This window comes from Copadichromis virginalis, linkage group LG8, assembly GCF_057382275.1.
Source record: "Copadichromis virginalis isolate Kocher_CV1m ecotype Utaka linkage group LG8, C_Virginalis_male_GT1.1, whole genome shotgun sequence".
Lineage (NCBI taxonomy): Eukaryota > Metazoa > Chordata > Actinopteri > Cichliformes > Cichlidae > Copadichromis > Copadichromis virginalis.
Window position 1 is genome coordinate 15,420,967 of NC_140625.1, and position 15,222 is coordinate 15,436,188.

General features: G+C 39.9%; 2 protein-coding genes across 2 annotated transcripts; one reads left to right on the forward strand and one right to left on the reverse strand.

The window, feature by feature from the left end:
• Positions 1-1,897: 1,897 nt before the first annotated feature.
• Positions 1,898-10,819, reverse strand: mapk7 (mitogen-activated protein kinase 7). Its single transcript, XM_085466087.1, has 7 exons — positions 10,707-10,819; positions 8,364-8,641; positions 8,083-8,248; positions 5,935-7,475; positions 4,748-5,850; positions 4,410-4,540; positions 1,898-2,208 (listed from the first exon to the last, which is right to left on the reverse strand). Exons 2-7 carry the CDS (start codon positions 8,635-8,637, stop codon positions 2,061-2,063), a joined length of 3,363 nt encoding a protein of 1,120 aa, XP_085322213.1. The 5' UTR covers positions 8,638-8,641; positions 10,707-10,819; the 3' UTR covers positions 1,898-2,060.
• Positions 10,820-11,569: 750 nt separating this feature from the next.
• On the forward strand, positions 11,570-13,430 carry vkorc1 (vitamin K epoxide reductase complex, subunit 1). The gene is made up of 3 exons (XM_085466131.1): positions 11,570-11,878; positions 12,602-12,711; positions 12,965-13,430. The coding sequence occupies exons 1-3, from the start codon at positions 11,697-11,699 to the stop codon at positions 13,174-13,176; spliced, it is 504 nt and encodes a 167-aa protein (XP_085322257.1). The 5' UTR covers positions 11,570-11,696; the 3' UTR covers positions 13,177-13,430.
• The last annotated feature ends 1,792 nt before the right edge of the window (positions 13,431-15,222 follow it).

Here is a 15,222-nt window from a genome sequence, read left to right on the forward strand (position 1 = left end):
TGGTAGAAAATGCATGAAAAACATTTCATCCATTGATGTCACACATGGCATGGAAATATCTGTGTATACCAGCCACAAGTACACCTTCAGAACGTGTCTTCAGCACCGCTGGTAATATTGTAAACCATCTGTGCACACTGCTAAAACCTGATAAGGTAAACATGATGGTTTTCCTGTCAAAGAATTTCTAAGTTTTGTTTGAAGGGAATGTTTGAGCTTCTTTTCTTGTTTGTTTCAGTGTTAATATAGCTACTTTTTGGATTATTTATTTGAAATTTGCCAGATCGCACAAAGGACTTAACAACAGAGATTTTCTTTTTATGTTCGCTGGAAGAAACATTTTGATTTTTAACTTTTTAATTTTGTATTTGTTGTTTGGTCGAATGTGTAAGACAGATAAACACTGGAACAGTCTGTAAACACAGTTGTAGTGCAAAAAAGAAGGTAGTTTCGCTTTGTTTCCCTCCCCACCTTTGTTTTTTTTTTATATTTAAATGGTTTTTTTTTCTGAACATAGACTACTGCCGTTCTTTCTTTCTGTTATGAGTCTGAGTAAATGAATCGCTGCTGCATTTGGGCGCACTCTGAGGAGGGTGCATTTGCTCGCAGCTAAAAGAGGGTGTTGTTAAAACAGCGCTATTATTTATTTCTTTTTATTTTTTCTGTTGACTGCTTCTATTAGCTTCAACCAACATTATTAACAAACTTACTCATGGGCAAATAAATAAATAAATTGGTCTTGTAAAAACAATCGACGATAGTCGATATATTTGTCCAATCGCCCAACCTCATCACTGGCCAGTTTATTAGTTACAAGTTACAAGGTTGGACCTCATCTTTCCATCAGCACTGCCTTCATTTTTCAGGTCACAGATTCAACAAGGTCTTGGAAACATTCTTCAGTTTGGTCCATGCTGACAGAATGGCATCACAGTTGCTTCAGATTTGTCGGCTGCACAGCAATGAGAAACTTCTGTTCCAGCACAATGGTGCTCTTTTGGATTATGATCTGATGACTGTTGAGGCAATTTGAGTACAGTGAACTCATGGTCAACAAACCAGTAGGATTTGAGCTTTGTGACTTGGCAGATTGTTCTGCTGGAAGCAACCACCAGAAGACGGTATGTTGTGGTCATGAAGGGAACAACAGCAACCAGCAGTTCAGTACTAAAGTGCACCAAGTGTGTTAATTTGGGGTTAAAGCAACTCCGCGTTGATTGAACTAATTGTTATCAGCCTTTCTGAAACCGAATATTCCGAGTTGGACAGTTCGGGGTTACTCAACCCTGAGTATTGTTTTTTACTCTGAGTTTTCTAAACCGGCTTCCTGAAATAGGGCCCTGTTGCTTTTCTGTTCACTCGAAGCAATCAGGCCATTCTCCTTTGCCATTGTCTACCCTTAGAACTGCTGCTCACTGGATTTTCTCTTCTGCCGACCATTTTCTCTAAACTGAAGAAAAATCCCAGTAGAACAGTAGTTTTTGACGGCCATGCCACATTCAAAGTCACCTAAATCCCCTTTCTTCCCGAGTCTGGTTCTCGGTTTAAACTTCTGCAGGTTGTCTTTATCACGCATACATGCCTAAATGCATTTGAGTTGCTGCCATGCAATTTGCTGATTAAATATCTACATGAACAAGTGGTTTAACATAACAATGTGCCCGGTGATGCGTGTATGGATTAAATCTTCAATTGTGTTCTTTCCAAAGTTCTTTAACACCTCAAGGGCCCCATATCGAATTCCAATACACAACTGTTCTTTGGTAAGTACTTTAAACTTGATCAAGAAAAAAAATTGTTGGCACGTTAATTAGATTATTTTTGTAAAGGATATTAAAATAATTTTCAAATGGCCTTGTCAATATTTATAGTAGATCACACAGAGCTGAGATGGAGGTGATGATACAGTTTTCTTTATTATTAAGAAAGCACAGCATGCCGTAATGGTAAAAAAAAATTACTTTGTGGTAGTGCCTGTTTGAAAAGCTAGCTTTTAAATTAATTTAATGGGTTTTCATTGTTAAAAAAACAAACAAACACACAAATCGAGGTGTGGTGCGTCAGGCGTCAGGAGGGATGGTATCAGAGAGAATCATGGGAGAGCCGAGCTGTAACTCCTGCTGCAAAGATTCCAGGTCAGCTGGAGTCATGCGGTGGACTTCGCTCCAGTCAGATAACAATGAAGCCGAGAGGGGGGCTGAGTCGTAACTGAACACAAAAAGGAAAATGCAAAATGCAGGAAAAATATGAAAACTGATATGAAACTGAATAAGATAAGGCCACATAGCCTTTGCATGCAGCTCTTTCAGCAGTATTTTAATAAAAAAACAAGTGTGACAAAGTTGTTTTTCAGCACTTGGTCAAAGTTCCTTTAAAATATGCAGCTCTTACTCTTTTAAGTAATCATTTACACTGGTGCTTATTGTAAAAGTGACACTAAACACACATTAGCTAGATCATTAACTAAAACTAAACAACTCAAAAACCAAACCAAGGAAGCTGACACATTTGATTACATTATACTTTCAAAATGATGGCTAGTTAGGTTGTTTGTACGCAAGACTCATCCAACTTCACTCTGCTCCTTTAGCTGTTTACAAGTAGCTTTATAGAGGATTGTTATGACCCTTATTAAGATATAGTTGATTAGCTGACATACTTACACTACTAGTAACTAGAGATGGCACGATACCACTTTTTTATGTCCAATACCGATACCGATATCATAAATTTGGATATCTGCCGATACCGATATGAATCCGATAGTGTTTTTTTTAATCAACAAAACTGTTTTTTAAATATCTTGCTGCATTTTGTATAAGTTCATACTCAAGTTTAAAACAACAACTACACTAAAGCTATTCTGTTATACCTGTATGCAAAAAAAAAAATTTCATAGTTCAGCAACACTGATCAATCTAATAAACTTAAACCTACACCATCCTCCCTATTCTGGTATTTTAAAGAGTACTTAGCATAAATATTAAGCAACCTAACTAATAGGGTTCCAACTCCCAGCAACAACAAAAATAAATAAATAAAAAATAGGGAACCACCCCTCACGCGCCACCTCATGATGCTTAATCGACGTAATCAACCTTAATTTGATGCAGTGTGAAAAAAAAAATGCACAGAAATCAATTATTTTTCAAGAAATATTAAATAGATTCAACATCTTTCTTCAACAAAATTGCAGACTGCACAGATGGTACCTTCCCAAAGGAAAAAGTACTATAGCTTACTAGGGTATATTAGACTTAATAGTTACTATATACAGTAATTGACTTCTATTCATTTTACATCAAATTAAAACTTTGGGTGTCAGATAATTATTTATTAAAAGCTCGACATTTTAAATGAGAATAAGAAAGAAAAGTATGTCTTTGTGCCCCCTTTTCCCTGTTAATGCCCTATCGGCCCCCCTGGCTAAACTTTGCTAGATCCGCCCCTGCACAGCTACCAGCCGTCAGCTACGTAGAAAAAGATCCTCGAGTAGAAAGTAATATTAAATAAATTCTAACAACAGCTTATCAAGCTTAAACCTGCTGCTGTTGTTCAGCCGCTGGTTTCCTCTTTCTGCTGCAAAGTGGGCCAAAAGCAAACAAGAGAGACGGACTCGCGACAGAAAAGCCGATCAGCTGATCATTAAGCAGTTTCATGATTGAAGTAGCAGCAAGAAGAGGCAGTTGCTCCATATATCGTTTGTTAAGCTTAACGCAAGAATGCTTTACAAACATTCAGAGATGGACTTACACACTTGCTTTACTTCTCTCGGGATAACTTTGTCGGAGATGAAATGCCGGGTTGCTAGCGAAGCTCCACATGCTATCCAGACCACCGACAGGTCCTGCGTGCCACAGCCGCTCTATCACGTGATGCATACTGCTCCGACGTGCTAACGTTCTGAGGTGAGTTACGGCGTGTTGCAAGTTTTGTGAGGTGCTTTCGTGATATTTAATGGATCGGATTACATTTTTTATTTTTTTCCGATATCCGATCCAGTAATTTAGGTCAGTATCGGACCGATACCGATCCGTAATATCGGATCGGTCCATCTCTACTAGTAACCATAAACTATTCAGGTCAGTGTGTACTTATGCCACAAATCCAGTGGAAAAATAGGGTCATGTTCTCAAATATGACCTGACTTCTTTTTTTGAGACCAGAGAAGTCGACCCTGCAGGCTACTAGAAAGAATGCATGTCTGAGGGACTTACTATTAAATATCTTCACTTTTCAGAACCGGATGTCAGTTCTTTATATTCAGTTCATTGGGTTTCCTTTAGTCTCCTTTCTGAGACTATTTAATAATTTAAATAGTACAACAAAGCAGATGCACATAATGTTTTCATATGAATGAGCAGGAAGTGTTTATTTTTTCTTTCTATAAGAGCTGCGTCAGACCTCACCTTTCTCTGTCACTGTGTTGCAAGTCTGTAAGAGACTGGTTGAGAAGGTCATCCAGGTCAAAGCCCAAGCCGTAGCCAGCCCCGCTGCCCTTAGGGGTGACTGAGAATGCAGGGGGTAAAAGATCCTCTACCTGACACCAGAAAAGAAGAAAAGATTGGCTCAACTGAACTTTGGACCCTTTAAATCACTTTAAGACAAGCAGGAAACTGTGACGTTTAACCCTGGTATTTGTCTAAAGAAGACAACATTTTTAAGGGGAAAAAAACATCGGTGTAACTTCTTTGTAGCAAAATGCACTCTGTGCGGGGAAAAGCTACAGTAAAATAAAAATGCACACCTGGGACTTTGAGAGCTGCAGTGTCACCATATGAATGTCAGGGGCAATGGAAGGTCCTTGCTGTCCAGTATCTGTGAACCCCAAGCTGGACTTTGGCTGAGAGGGGACTCCTAAAGACCCACAGAGAGGATTTGTGGTCTGTGGTGCAGTTTTCTCTCCTACAGAGGGACAGATCTTCTCCATTTGTCCAGCACTTGCAGTCAGCGAGTTGTGGTGGGAGTTGTGATTATTCTGCCCCCTGATATCCACATTCCTGTTTGTATCTCTGGTGCTCAGTGGCGGAGCTTTCGACAAAAAACCCTCCAGGGCAAGCAGCTGTGACTGAGGTTGAGGGTCGAGCTGGGTTTGATTCTGAGGCTGGAGCTGTGGCTGGAGAAAGCTCGACGGCAGCGGCTGTGATGTCCTGTCTGGCTGCGCCCTCGTCTCTAATTGCTGCCCATTCCAATTCCCCAAACAGTTGAATCCACTCTGCCCATTGCTCTCACTGTGAGGTTTGAGTGTGTCGTTTTTAACAAAGCCACTAGTGACAGTCATTATATCTATGCCTCCACTTACAGCGACAACTATATCTGCTGGAGGCTTCGTCTGGCTCATGGAGAAAACTAACGATGGTTGCCGGGTGCTGGGAGCCTGAAACAAGCCCGGCTGGTTAGGTTTAACTTGAGACATTAACTGTTCATGAGACTGAACCTTCCTCGCTTCCTTATCTGTTTTGTTGTTCAGTGCTCCTTGAATGTTGTCACCCATAACTACACCTCTCTGTACATTGCAGTCCTTATTCTTTGCACCGTCGTTATTAGAAGGCTGAGATTTCTCATTGCGACTGTCCATCATCTTTGTCCAGCGCTGCAGAAGACTTTTATCGTTGTCAGTCAGCAGAACCCCGCCCAGCGAATCCCCTTGTTTTCCCTCTCTTTTTTCTTTTTCTCTCATTTTCCTCTCCCTCTCTCTCGCGCGCTCCTGCCTCTTCCTTCTTTTCTCCTCTCTTTCTCGTTGACGCTCCTGGGCTGTGACAGGCCGACGCGACTCCGGAACAGAAGACAGGGAGGACGGCGCAACTCCTCCTGCGCCTGTGTCGGTGCCCAGAGCCGAGGTGCTTCCATCTGCAAAGAAAATATTACATTCAGATGAAGGCGGTCTAAAATTTTAAGCGATTAAAAGCAGATTATGGGAAAGAACCAACTTACCACCCCTGGCTCTATTTCTGAGAGCTGATTTCAATAACGCTGCTTTAAGTGCAGCTTTAGTGTCTTCTGAAATAGCACCTTCTTTTCTGGTTCCCTCTACTGCACATGAAGCAGGTCTGGCGTTCTTGGACAGGGACTGTGAAAGGGATTGAGAAAGTGACTGGGCCTGTGCTGCAGAGAGAGAGAGGGAAGGCACAGTGGTGGGGAGTGTTGTCACTGCCTGTGCTGGCTTTGTAGGAATGGAGTTTGCAGGCTGGGCCATGCTCTGGCTCTGGGTGTTTTGAGCTAGAGGACCCTGACTGCTTGCTAGCTGCCCTTGTGTCTCGCTGTCTCTCATCGTCTCTGGTGGAGCGTCCTGACTAGACACCGGTGTTGTTAAATCTATAGTCTCTGGCTGACCGTTCTCCGAGTTGGCACTTGGCATGTCCACGTCAACCGGGCCACTTTCACTTTTAGAGAGGAGAGGTAAATTGTGATTCACATGGGGTGGGGCGACTTCTAAAGCGGATGCAGGCTTACTGAAGGTCGTCATGTGATTTGTAAATGCGTGGCTCCCTTCTGCTGGTGTGTGGTCTTGTTGCCGCTGAGATTTCACCTCTCTCATTTGCTGTGCTGCTTGTGGGTGCTGCGCCAAGGGAACCACTGATGATTCGTTCAGGTTGACAGTTGCAGGCTGAGCACTGCAGTGGTTACTGCTTTGTGCTGCAGCTCCACCTTTCACCCTCACCAAAGGCCTGAACTGCAGCCTCTGACGAGAGCTTTGTTTGTTTCTGTGAAAGTCCTGGATCTCCATCAGAATTGCCTCTTTAATTTGTTCCTTGTTCAACTGAAGCTTGTCAAACTCAAAGTCAAAAGCTGGCACACAAATTGGCTCGTCATCTGGGTCATGGTATTTAGCCAGGTAAGGATGCTCCAGAGCTTCTGTCACGCTTATTCGCTGGCGAGGGTCAAAGCGCAGCATGGCCGCCAGCAGGTCTAATGCTTCTGGTTCAGCTTGTGGATATAGTTTGGCCAAAGGTATGGGCGATCGTGATGGAAGACTCTGAACATATGCGCGGACCCTGTCAGCCCTACTAGCACCAATTAGACCCTCGGGAGGAGTGCCTAACACATTCAAAATAAGCTGGAGCTGGTGTACATAGTGCTTTCCAGGAAACAGCTGCTTACGGCCCAACATCTCAGCAAAGATGCAGCCCACAGACCACAAGTCAATGGCCAAGCTATAGTGATTCAGAGACAGCAGGAGTTCAGGAGCACGGTACCATCGAGTCGCCACATATTCAGTCATGAAGGAATGAGACTCCTCAGGGTGTGAACTGAGACCCCTTGCCATGCCGAAGTCACCGATTTTTAGTTCACAGTTTTCGTTCACCAGCAAGTTGGAAGGTTTGAGGTCACGGTGGATGACGTTGGCAGAGTGCACATACTTAAGGCCACGAAGGAGCTGGTACAGAAAGTAGCGTGTGTGCTCTGGTGTCAGCGTCTGGGCAGAATGGATAATCTGGTGCAGGTCACTCTCCATGAGGTCCAACACCACATACCTGCACACACAGGAAAAGCAAAAGTAAGGTGAACAACATGCGCACTTGGCAATATATATTTAAATACTTTTTATTTATAAACTGTTGCCCAGGGCAGACAGGGGACCAGTGGCACGTCATTCTTACCCAATGAAATAGACTTCAAAATAAATTTACTAAAACTTATTACTGTTCTAAACAAGAGTCATTAAGATCTTGTGTGCACAAAGATGTCAGGTCAACAATTTTGATTTACACATAACTGGCTTTGTTTTTCACATTTTATAAACCGTTTTAATTTTATTTAAATGTACAAAAAACATTGTGCATGTTTTTTTTTATTTTATTTGTTTGTTTCTAGATCAGGTGGCCCTTTTGTAGGGGGCAGGGGCAGGACAGTAAGCATGCCCTTGTACAGTAAAGGGGTTGCATGTCATGCATTCCTCAGCTCTGATTAAAATCTCTTTGAAAAAACTGCCAAAATTCCTCCCTGCAGGAAGAAGCCTGGACATAACAGAACAACATCCAATTTGATGACTATGTTTCCAGCTCTTGCATTTATTAATAATCTACAGATCTATCTGTGGACATGTTATTAGCCAAAGTTAGAAAAAAGAAAAGTACATACACAGACTTGAAGGCAGAATGAGGGAGGTTTGGCTGCAGGATGTCTTTGATGGCGATAATGTTGTCATGTTTAAAGTGTTTAAGAATCTTCAGTTCTCTCAGTGTGCGTTTGGCATTTGTCACCACTTCAAAAGCGTTGGAGATTTTCTTTATTGCCACCTGCTGGCCTGCAAAGTGTAAATGCAGAACAGAATTAAGGGAGAGCCACATTTGATCATTTATTCGGCATTGTACTAAAGACAGAATTAATTATATATATATTTTAAACTAAATTAGCCCTACCATTGTCCCTCCTCCTGGCAGAGGAAACAACACCATAGGCCCCGGTGCCAATGGTTTCTATGATGTCATACTCCTCTCCGACATCAAACTTCACATCTAGAGAATGTGCTTTAAGCAAAGCCAGGTTTTTAGCTGCCGTGCTGGTGTCTGCGTTGCTGCCCGGTACCTCAACTCCCCGTGGGTTCTGGTTTTCTCTGGTTTTGTCTGTGGCCATTCTTTCAGGTGACGCCACAAGTTGACCATTTTTACTCTCTCCGCCCTCCTTAAGTGACATTTTTCTGTAAAGAATGAAAAACAGAAAAGTTTAAAAAGTTATTTGTTTATTTTTTTTTAATTTTCAAACAAACAAATGGAGTATAACACATAGTACATCAAAAACAAAATATCCAGATATACCCCACTTTAAACTTTTTACATTTTGGGAACAAAAAAAACAAAACAAAAAAAAACGCATAGGGAGAGAAGGCAACAATGTCATACATAGAACTCAACAGGAAATAGAACACAGCACTCAAGTCTCTAAACAGATGAGATTTCAACAAAGTCCGGTTGAAGAGGCTTAATAAAATTGACCCACTCACACCATAACTTGGCAAAAACATTCTTCTTAAGACATATTGAGAATGTAATTATTTCCATTGCATAAATCTCATTCACAATGTCCCTCCAATCTGACATAGTGGGGGGCGCGGGAAGGAGCCGGCATCTTGTAACTGCTTTTTTGGCAGCTGTCACAAGAATCATAAAAAGATATTTATTTCTCATGTCCTGCAGATGATCAAGATTAGTTAGGAATATAGTAGAGAATTGTAAAGGTATATTATTTGCCTTAAATATGGTGATTAAGGCTTTGTGGAACTCGTGCCAAAAGGGCTTAATCTTCGAGCAATCCCAGAATATGTGCCAGTGCCCTGCCTCCTGTGCCCCACACTTTCTCCAACAACCGAGGGTACCCATGTGCCAATAAGTCATCTGGTTTGGTGTTATAAAAAAACGCATCAGACATTTCCAACTGAAATCCCGCCACACATTAGAATTCGGACATTCCCATATCGATTTACATGCCATCAGCCATTCCTCTTTTGATATTGAAATGTCACCTTCTTTTTCCCACCTTTCTTTAATATAAATAGTGGAATGGGGCCTCCTGGGCAATAGCCCATTTTATAATTTACCAATCATATCCTTAAGTAAGGTAAGCTTTCCGAAAAATTATTAAAACTGGATCATCTCTGTTTTGGTAAGGATGTTTAGCTGGAGGTAGTTCCTCATCTGGATGTATCTAAAATAGTCTAAATTATTAAGCTCAAACTCCGTCTTCCAATATTCAAAATCCTTAATGGCCCCTGGGCCACGAGTTTGAGACCCCTGGTCTGGACTGCCCTATATTTGTAAACAAAAAAGTTTCTATTCACAGAAAATGTCACTGTTGTAAAAACAGAGCTTTCTATAGTGATATTTAAAGAACAAACTTTTATGCCAGTTTATTTATTTACTTAATTATTTGGGGGGTAGTATGAGTGATCATGGGAGAGTCAACAAGACAAAGCTGTAATATTTATTAAAATAAATGTAAACATACAAAATGTATGTTCTCCTTTACATTTTCGATTAAAGTCTCTGCTAGGCCGATTTTAGCCCCCGGACCTTATGCTTGACCCACATGTGTTATGCTGGAGTCTGTAGCAGCAACACTATGCAGTGTTTCTGTCATCATTAAAATCAGTTTTACTGAAAACTAAAATTAAGCCCATATAAAAGCATTTTCTTTGAACACTTGTGCGCATGGAAGCCATCCCAGGAGTGCCTCTGTTAATGTGGGTACTGAGGAACAATAGAGACAGCACCACCACATGCCAAAGTTTTTCTCAATTGAGATTTAGGAGAAAATCTTAAATAAAAAGAAACTGCTGCTTCTGGTAAATAAAAACACACTTTTAAACGCTGATAAACTGTGTGAGAGTGAGCTGGTAGGCTCAAACTAGGTGTGATCAGTAACTCCACACCCGTTAGGCCTGGCAGTGAAAGTGGCCAAAACCAAACCTGTAGCTCTCTACTAACGTCTCCACAATGAAGCTGGAGTCTTCATGCGAGAAGCTGAAGGCCAAACCCAGCAGAGGCTGTCTATAAGAACGCACTAATTTCTGTACTACATAGTTATAAACTAACCGCACGACAAAGACGTAACCATGATCGCCACTAGTCGCAGGGGCGTAGGCTAATAACGTTACCTGAAGCTGGAGCACTCTAGACACAGAAATCGTTAAACCGCATTTCTGTATATTATATAACAAAACGGACAAACGCTGACACGTGTTTTCTGTTAAAGGAATGTGCGCTCACCTTGTGAGTCACCCACAACACCCGCATTGACGTTTTAACCCCGTAGTAGCACGACCATCTTTTGTTTTTGTCTGCCGCTTCCTCATATAGTTCCGCGTAGGGGTTGAGTGCCATGTTGCGGACCAACCACATGCGCTGACATAAAGTAGTTCGTCCAATAGGAACAGAGGACGAGTTGGGAGACGGCACATTACTGGTCAGTCTCCGCTTTATTTATGTAAATATAATTATGTATCTTTGTGATTTTTTTTTTCTGTTTCTGTTCTTTCTGTTTTCCCCACAGTTCAATTGCTTTAGGAGGAGTCAGATTTGTGCAAAAATACCTGTCCGTGCTGGTGCTTTATATTAACTTTATATATAATATATAATAACATATATCCAACTCAGCCCGAAGGCTGCTCAAACAGATGACAAATGGCAAAGCTGGAGAATATACTAACTACTAACCATAGAAAATTATATTACTGAAATCTCCCAAACTGATAGTATAATTCACAGCTTACTAAGCACGTTGTGTTACTTTATTTAAAGAATTAAGCAGTTGTTACCTCTAGTTAAGCTCAATTTTAATGACGCATTTGCGAGTGGATATGTTTAAAAAAATCAGACACTTTTGGTTAAGTAAAAACAAACAAACAAACAAACAAACAAACAAACAAACAAACAAACAAACAAACTCTTTCAGGTATAATAGTTTAGCAGTGGAATATTCCAGTGGCGTGAGATGAACAGCGAGGGTGGTTATTAACATTCCTCAAATCTCAAACAGACTGAAGTCCACAGAAAAATACAGTGCAAACACCCATCTGCCAACATCTAGACTCCACCGTCCAATGAAAAGCAGTCGCAAAACTAGCACAGACCAATCAAAAGCGACAATCTGAGCACGAACACGTCGTCTTGACTAGGACGGTGACGCTTGAAAGGAAACCAGACTGGACCGTGCAGTTTCAAAACATTAGTGCAATAAATTCATCTTTTAGTGTCCTAATGGGTGCCATTCAGGGGTTCCCCAAATGGGAGCGAAAGGTACGCATGTTTTTGTGCCTTTTCGGTTTGGTTTTGTCTGTTTATGCCCTTCACGTCGAGGTATCCAGGGAGAGAAACCCAGATTACAGAGCGCTGTGCGACCTGGGGGAGTCTGTAAGCTGCTCCAGAGTTTTTACCTCAAGGTATGATTTGACTCCTGCTTTTTGTTTTCCCTCATGCCTGCGCTTTTTGTGCAGAATCAGCTTACCTCGATCTGTTTTCAAGTGACCACTGATCCATATCTGATCCTAACCTTGTCTTCCAGCTGATACTTTAGCATATTTTTTCTAGCCTTTCTACCCCCATTGAATTGCCACGTGTTCTTAATTTATCTGAAAAAACTTTAAAGCAAGTAGCTTCCCGTTTCACATTGTGAGCATACAAGGTATATACATTTATTTTGACATTTCTTGTCATTTTTAAGAGAATAAATCTTTATTACACGCTTAATGTTGTACACTCAAGAAATAATTCTTTGCCCTCATAAACATGAAGCAATAATTTTAAGTAAAATTTAGCTGTAATGTATAAAATCGAAGGTTTATTTATTAAAATAAATAATCATTAATTAAAATATGTTGATTATAAACTGTGTATACCATTCAAGTAAATTTCATTTGCTTAAATTTAACATTTAACATTGTACTTATGTAACAAAATTACATAGAACATTTACATGTATTAAGTTACTGAAAGTAAGCATTTTGGCCATAGATACCTTTTGTGTACATTTAAATGGTCATATCGCATTTCATATCTCTGTAAGGCTGATTATATTTCATTGGAATAAAGAAAGAAAAAAAAATATTGTTCATTTTATTTTGAAGAAATTGCTGCCCTGACTGTTACTTCTTTCTTTCTGGCAGATGGGGACGTGGTTTTGGTTTGGTCCAGTACTTTGTGGCCAAAGATAGTCCTCTAAACCAGCCCAACAGTGTTCTTGGCATCATATTTTACACTCTGCAGATGGGCCTTGGTTAGTCTGTGATTGTCTTCTTTAAATTACAGTGCATTGCTGACAGCTTTTTATTCAGAATATCATTTGCAAGTCAATGTGTTTGTGATCCATGGCAAGCACAAGTATTTCAGGTCTTTGAAGATTGCATAATATGTATATGGAGCAATACATTTACTCCACTCTGGACGTGAGACTGTGTGGAATTTCCCAATGATGTACTATGTTTGACTGAGGTCCTGATATCCTCTCTATTTGACTTTTTTATTTACAGGACTGTCTGTGTCTAAAAAAGCAGCAGCTTTTTTGGTCTTCTCCTCCTGGGTCTCTGTGGCCGGTTCACTCTATCTTGCATCTATTCTCGCATTTGTTCTGGGAGACTTCTGCATGGTCTGTGTCTCCACGTATATTGTCAACTTTGCATTGCTCTACACCAACCTGAAACGGAGGAGAGCAGTTCAGGAAATTAAGGAAAAAGCCAGATAGAAAGTGTTGCCTGTGAAATGTAACAAATGTTCCCTTCCTGCCTTCCTGAAACCCCGCTGGATTCATCTCACAGTATTTTGCCAGTGTTTACATGAGTTTACATTCAGTATTTTCACAGAAAAACAACTGGAGATTTAACTCTAATATCAGAATATCTATAAGTTGGTTCTCAATACAGAAACTTTGTTGTGCAGCAGCTACTTTTGTATATTGTTATTAACTTGTAATGATTAAAACACATTTTTGAATTCTGACTGTTGTTGTGATTGAATTCTGGGCTGTTATATGGTCAAATGTGTTAAAAGTGGCTATACAGGTCTCCACATTACATTTACTCAGTCCTACCAGCAGATGGAGATAAATGTCTATTTAATAGCAGTTCAAACAAACTTTATTGGAACGACTTTTCAAGTTACCCGTCCTCCCCAAGAAAGTCACCGGACCTACAAAAAACAAAAAAAAGGATGATAAAAAATAAACAAATATATCTAATAAAGTGTGCATCATTAAATATGTACAGTTTTTAACTAATTTATTAGACCACATGTCATAAAAAAGAACAAGCAGTGGCAGCTCATTAGCTCGCCTTCAAAGTAAAAATCTGATTATTAAAATTAAATTTATTTCAACTGTGGTTCAAAAGGACAACGACAAAAACAGTTAATATGGTAAAATGTGTATTGTTATTTCATGGTGCAAACACCTCAATTTCTTACATTTAATGCTTTGTCTATTTCTTACTTACCTGAGAACTGATGAAAATAATAAGTAAGATGACAAGTTTGAACCGTTTGCGCAGGAAAATGTACCGAGCCTTCGAAACAATCTGAAACAATCTCCACAGTGACATCTGCTGGCCAATGTGACTATCGCCACATCTTTTTAATGCTGCTCTGTGAAACAAATGAGGCAGACAAGCCCCGCAATTCCAACAAAACGACTTATTATAACAGACTGTCAGTAATGGTGATGAGCACATCTTTTGGAGAAATCCAAATCCAACCAAGGCAAGAAAAACATTGAGACTGTTAAAGACAGCAGGCAGTAACCGTAATAAACAGTGTGCTTCAACAAAATTATATTGACTATTGACATATTTTACTGAGCTCACCCACCAGTCTCCGTTTTTCTCGCCATGTCTATATGAGAGTAATCGCTGAATAAGATATTTACACATTATTTATATATCTATACAATATCTATCTAATTACACTTTTAATTCCAGTCTTTAAGTGATTAAATGGTGTATATTGGTCTTTAAAATTCACAGCAAAAATAGTAATGAAAGATGTGGTATTGTTTTCTTTTACACATGTGAGTGTAATAAATAGAAGAGGTAGTATCAAAAACATTAATTCAGTAATTACAAATGATTCTGGTTCATAAGAAAATAGAATCCTGGCGCTTCCCATGCATACTGAAAACACATTAATGCTCTCCTTTGCAGATTTCACATTTTTCAAAACCATCCTCTGGATTGGACTCATTTACAGGCCAGCTTTGGCCTGTAGCCAGAAGGGCAGAATGACAGACTTGCACTAAGTTCTCATAATAAATAAATAAATAATAAGAAAGAGAGACTAATTGGCTTGCTGAAGGTGGGCAAGAAGATAATGGAATCAGAGTGATGATAACAGAATTAAATTTAGATAAGTATAGCACATGTAAAGTGTAAACACTCTGGAATCCAGGCAGACACGAGAGCACAGACTTCTTGAACTTTCTGTAGCATAATCAATCAAAAGTAAAAGAAAATACAAATCTAAAAAATACAATCACTTTATGCTTCCTGGCTTCACTTTTTAATAACTTCGAGTGTATGAAAATCTGTTCAGTGTGATAACGTTTATAGAATTCAAATCACTGGCCCTCTAAACTGTCATTTGAATCATGTTGGTGTGTCATCCTAGACCGGGTTTCAGTCACATCAAATCAGTTGGTCAAGTCATTCTCTATGACTTAACTAACTTTGACTGTAATCAAAGCTTTCCATAACATGACTGTTGTCATTTTATTTCACCCAAAATTAGTCAGAATTTCCTGAGA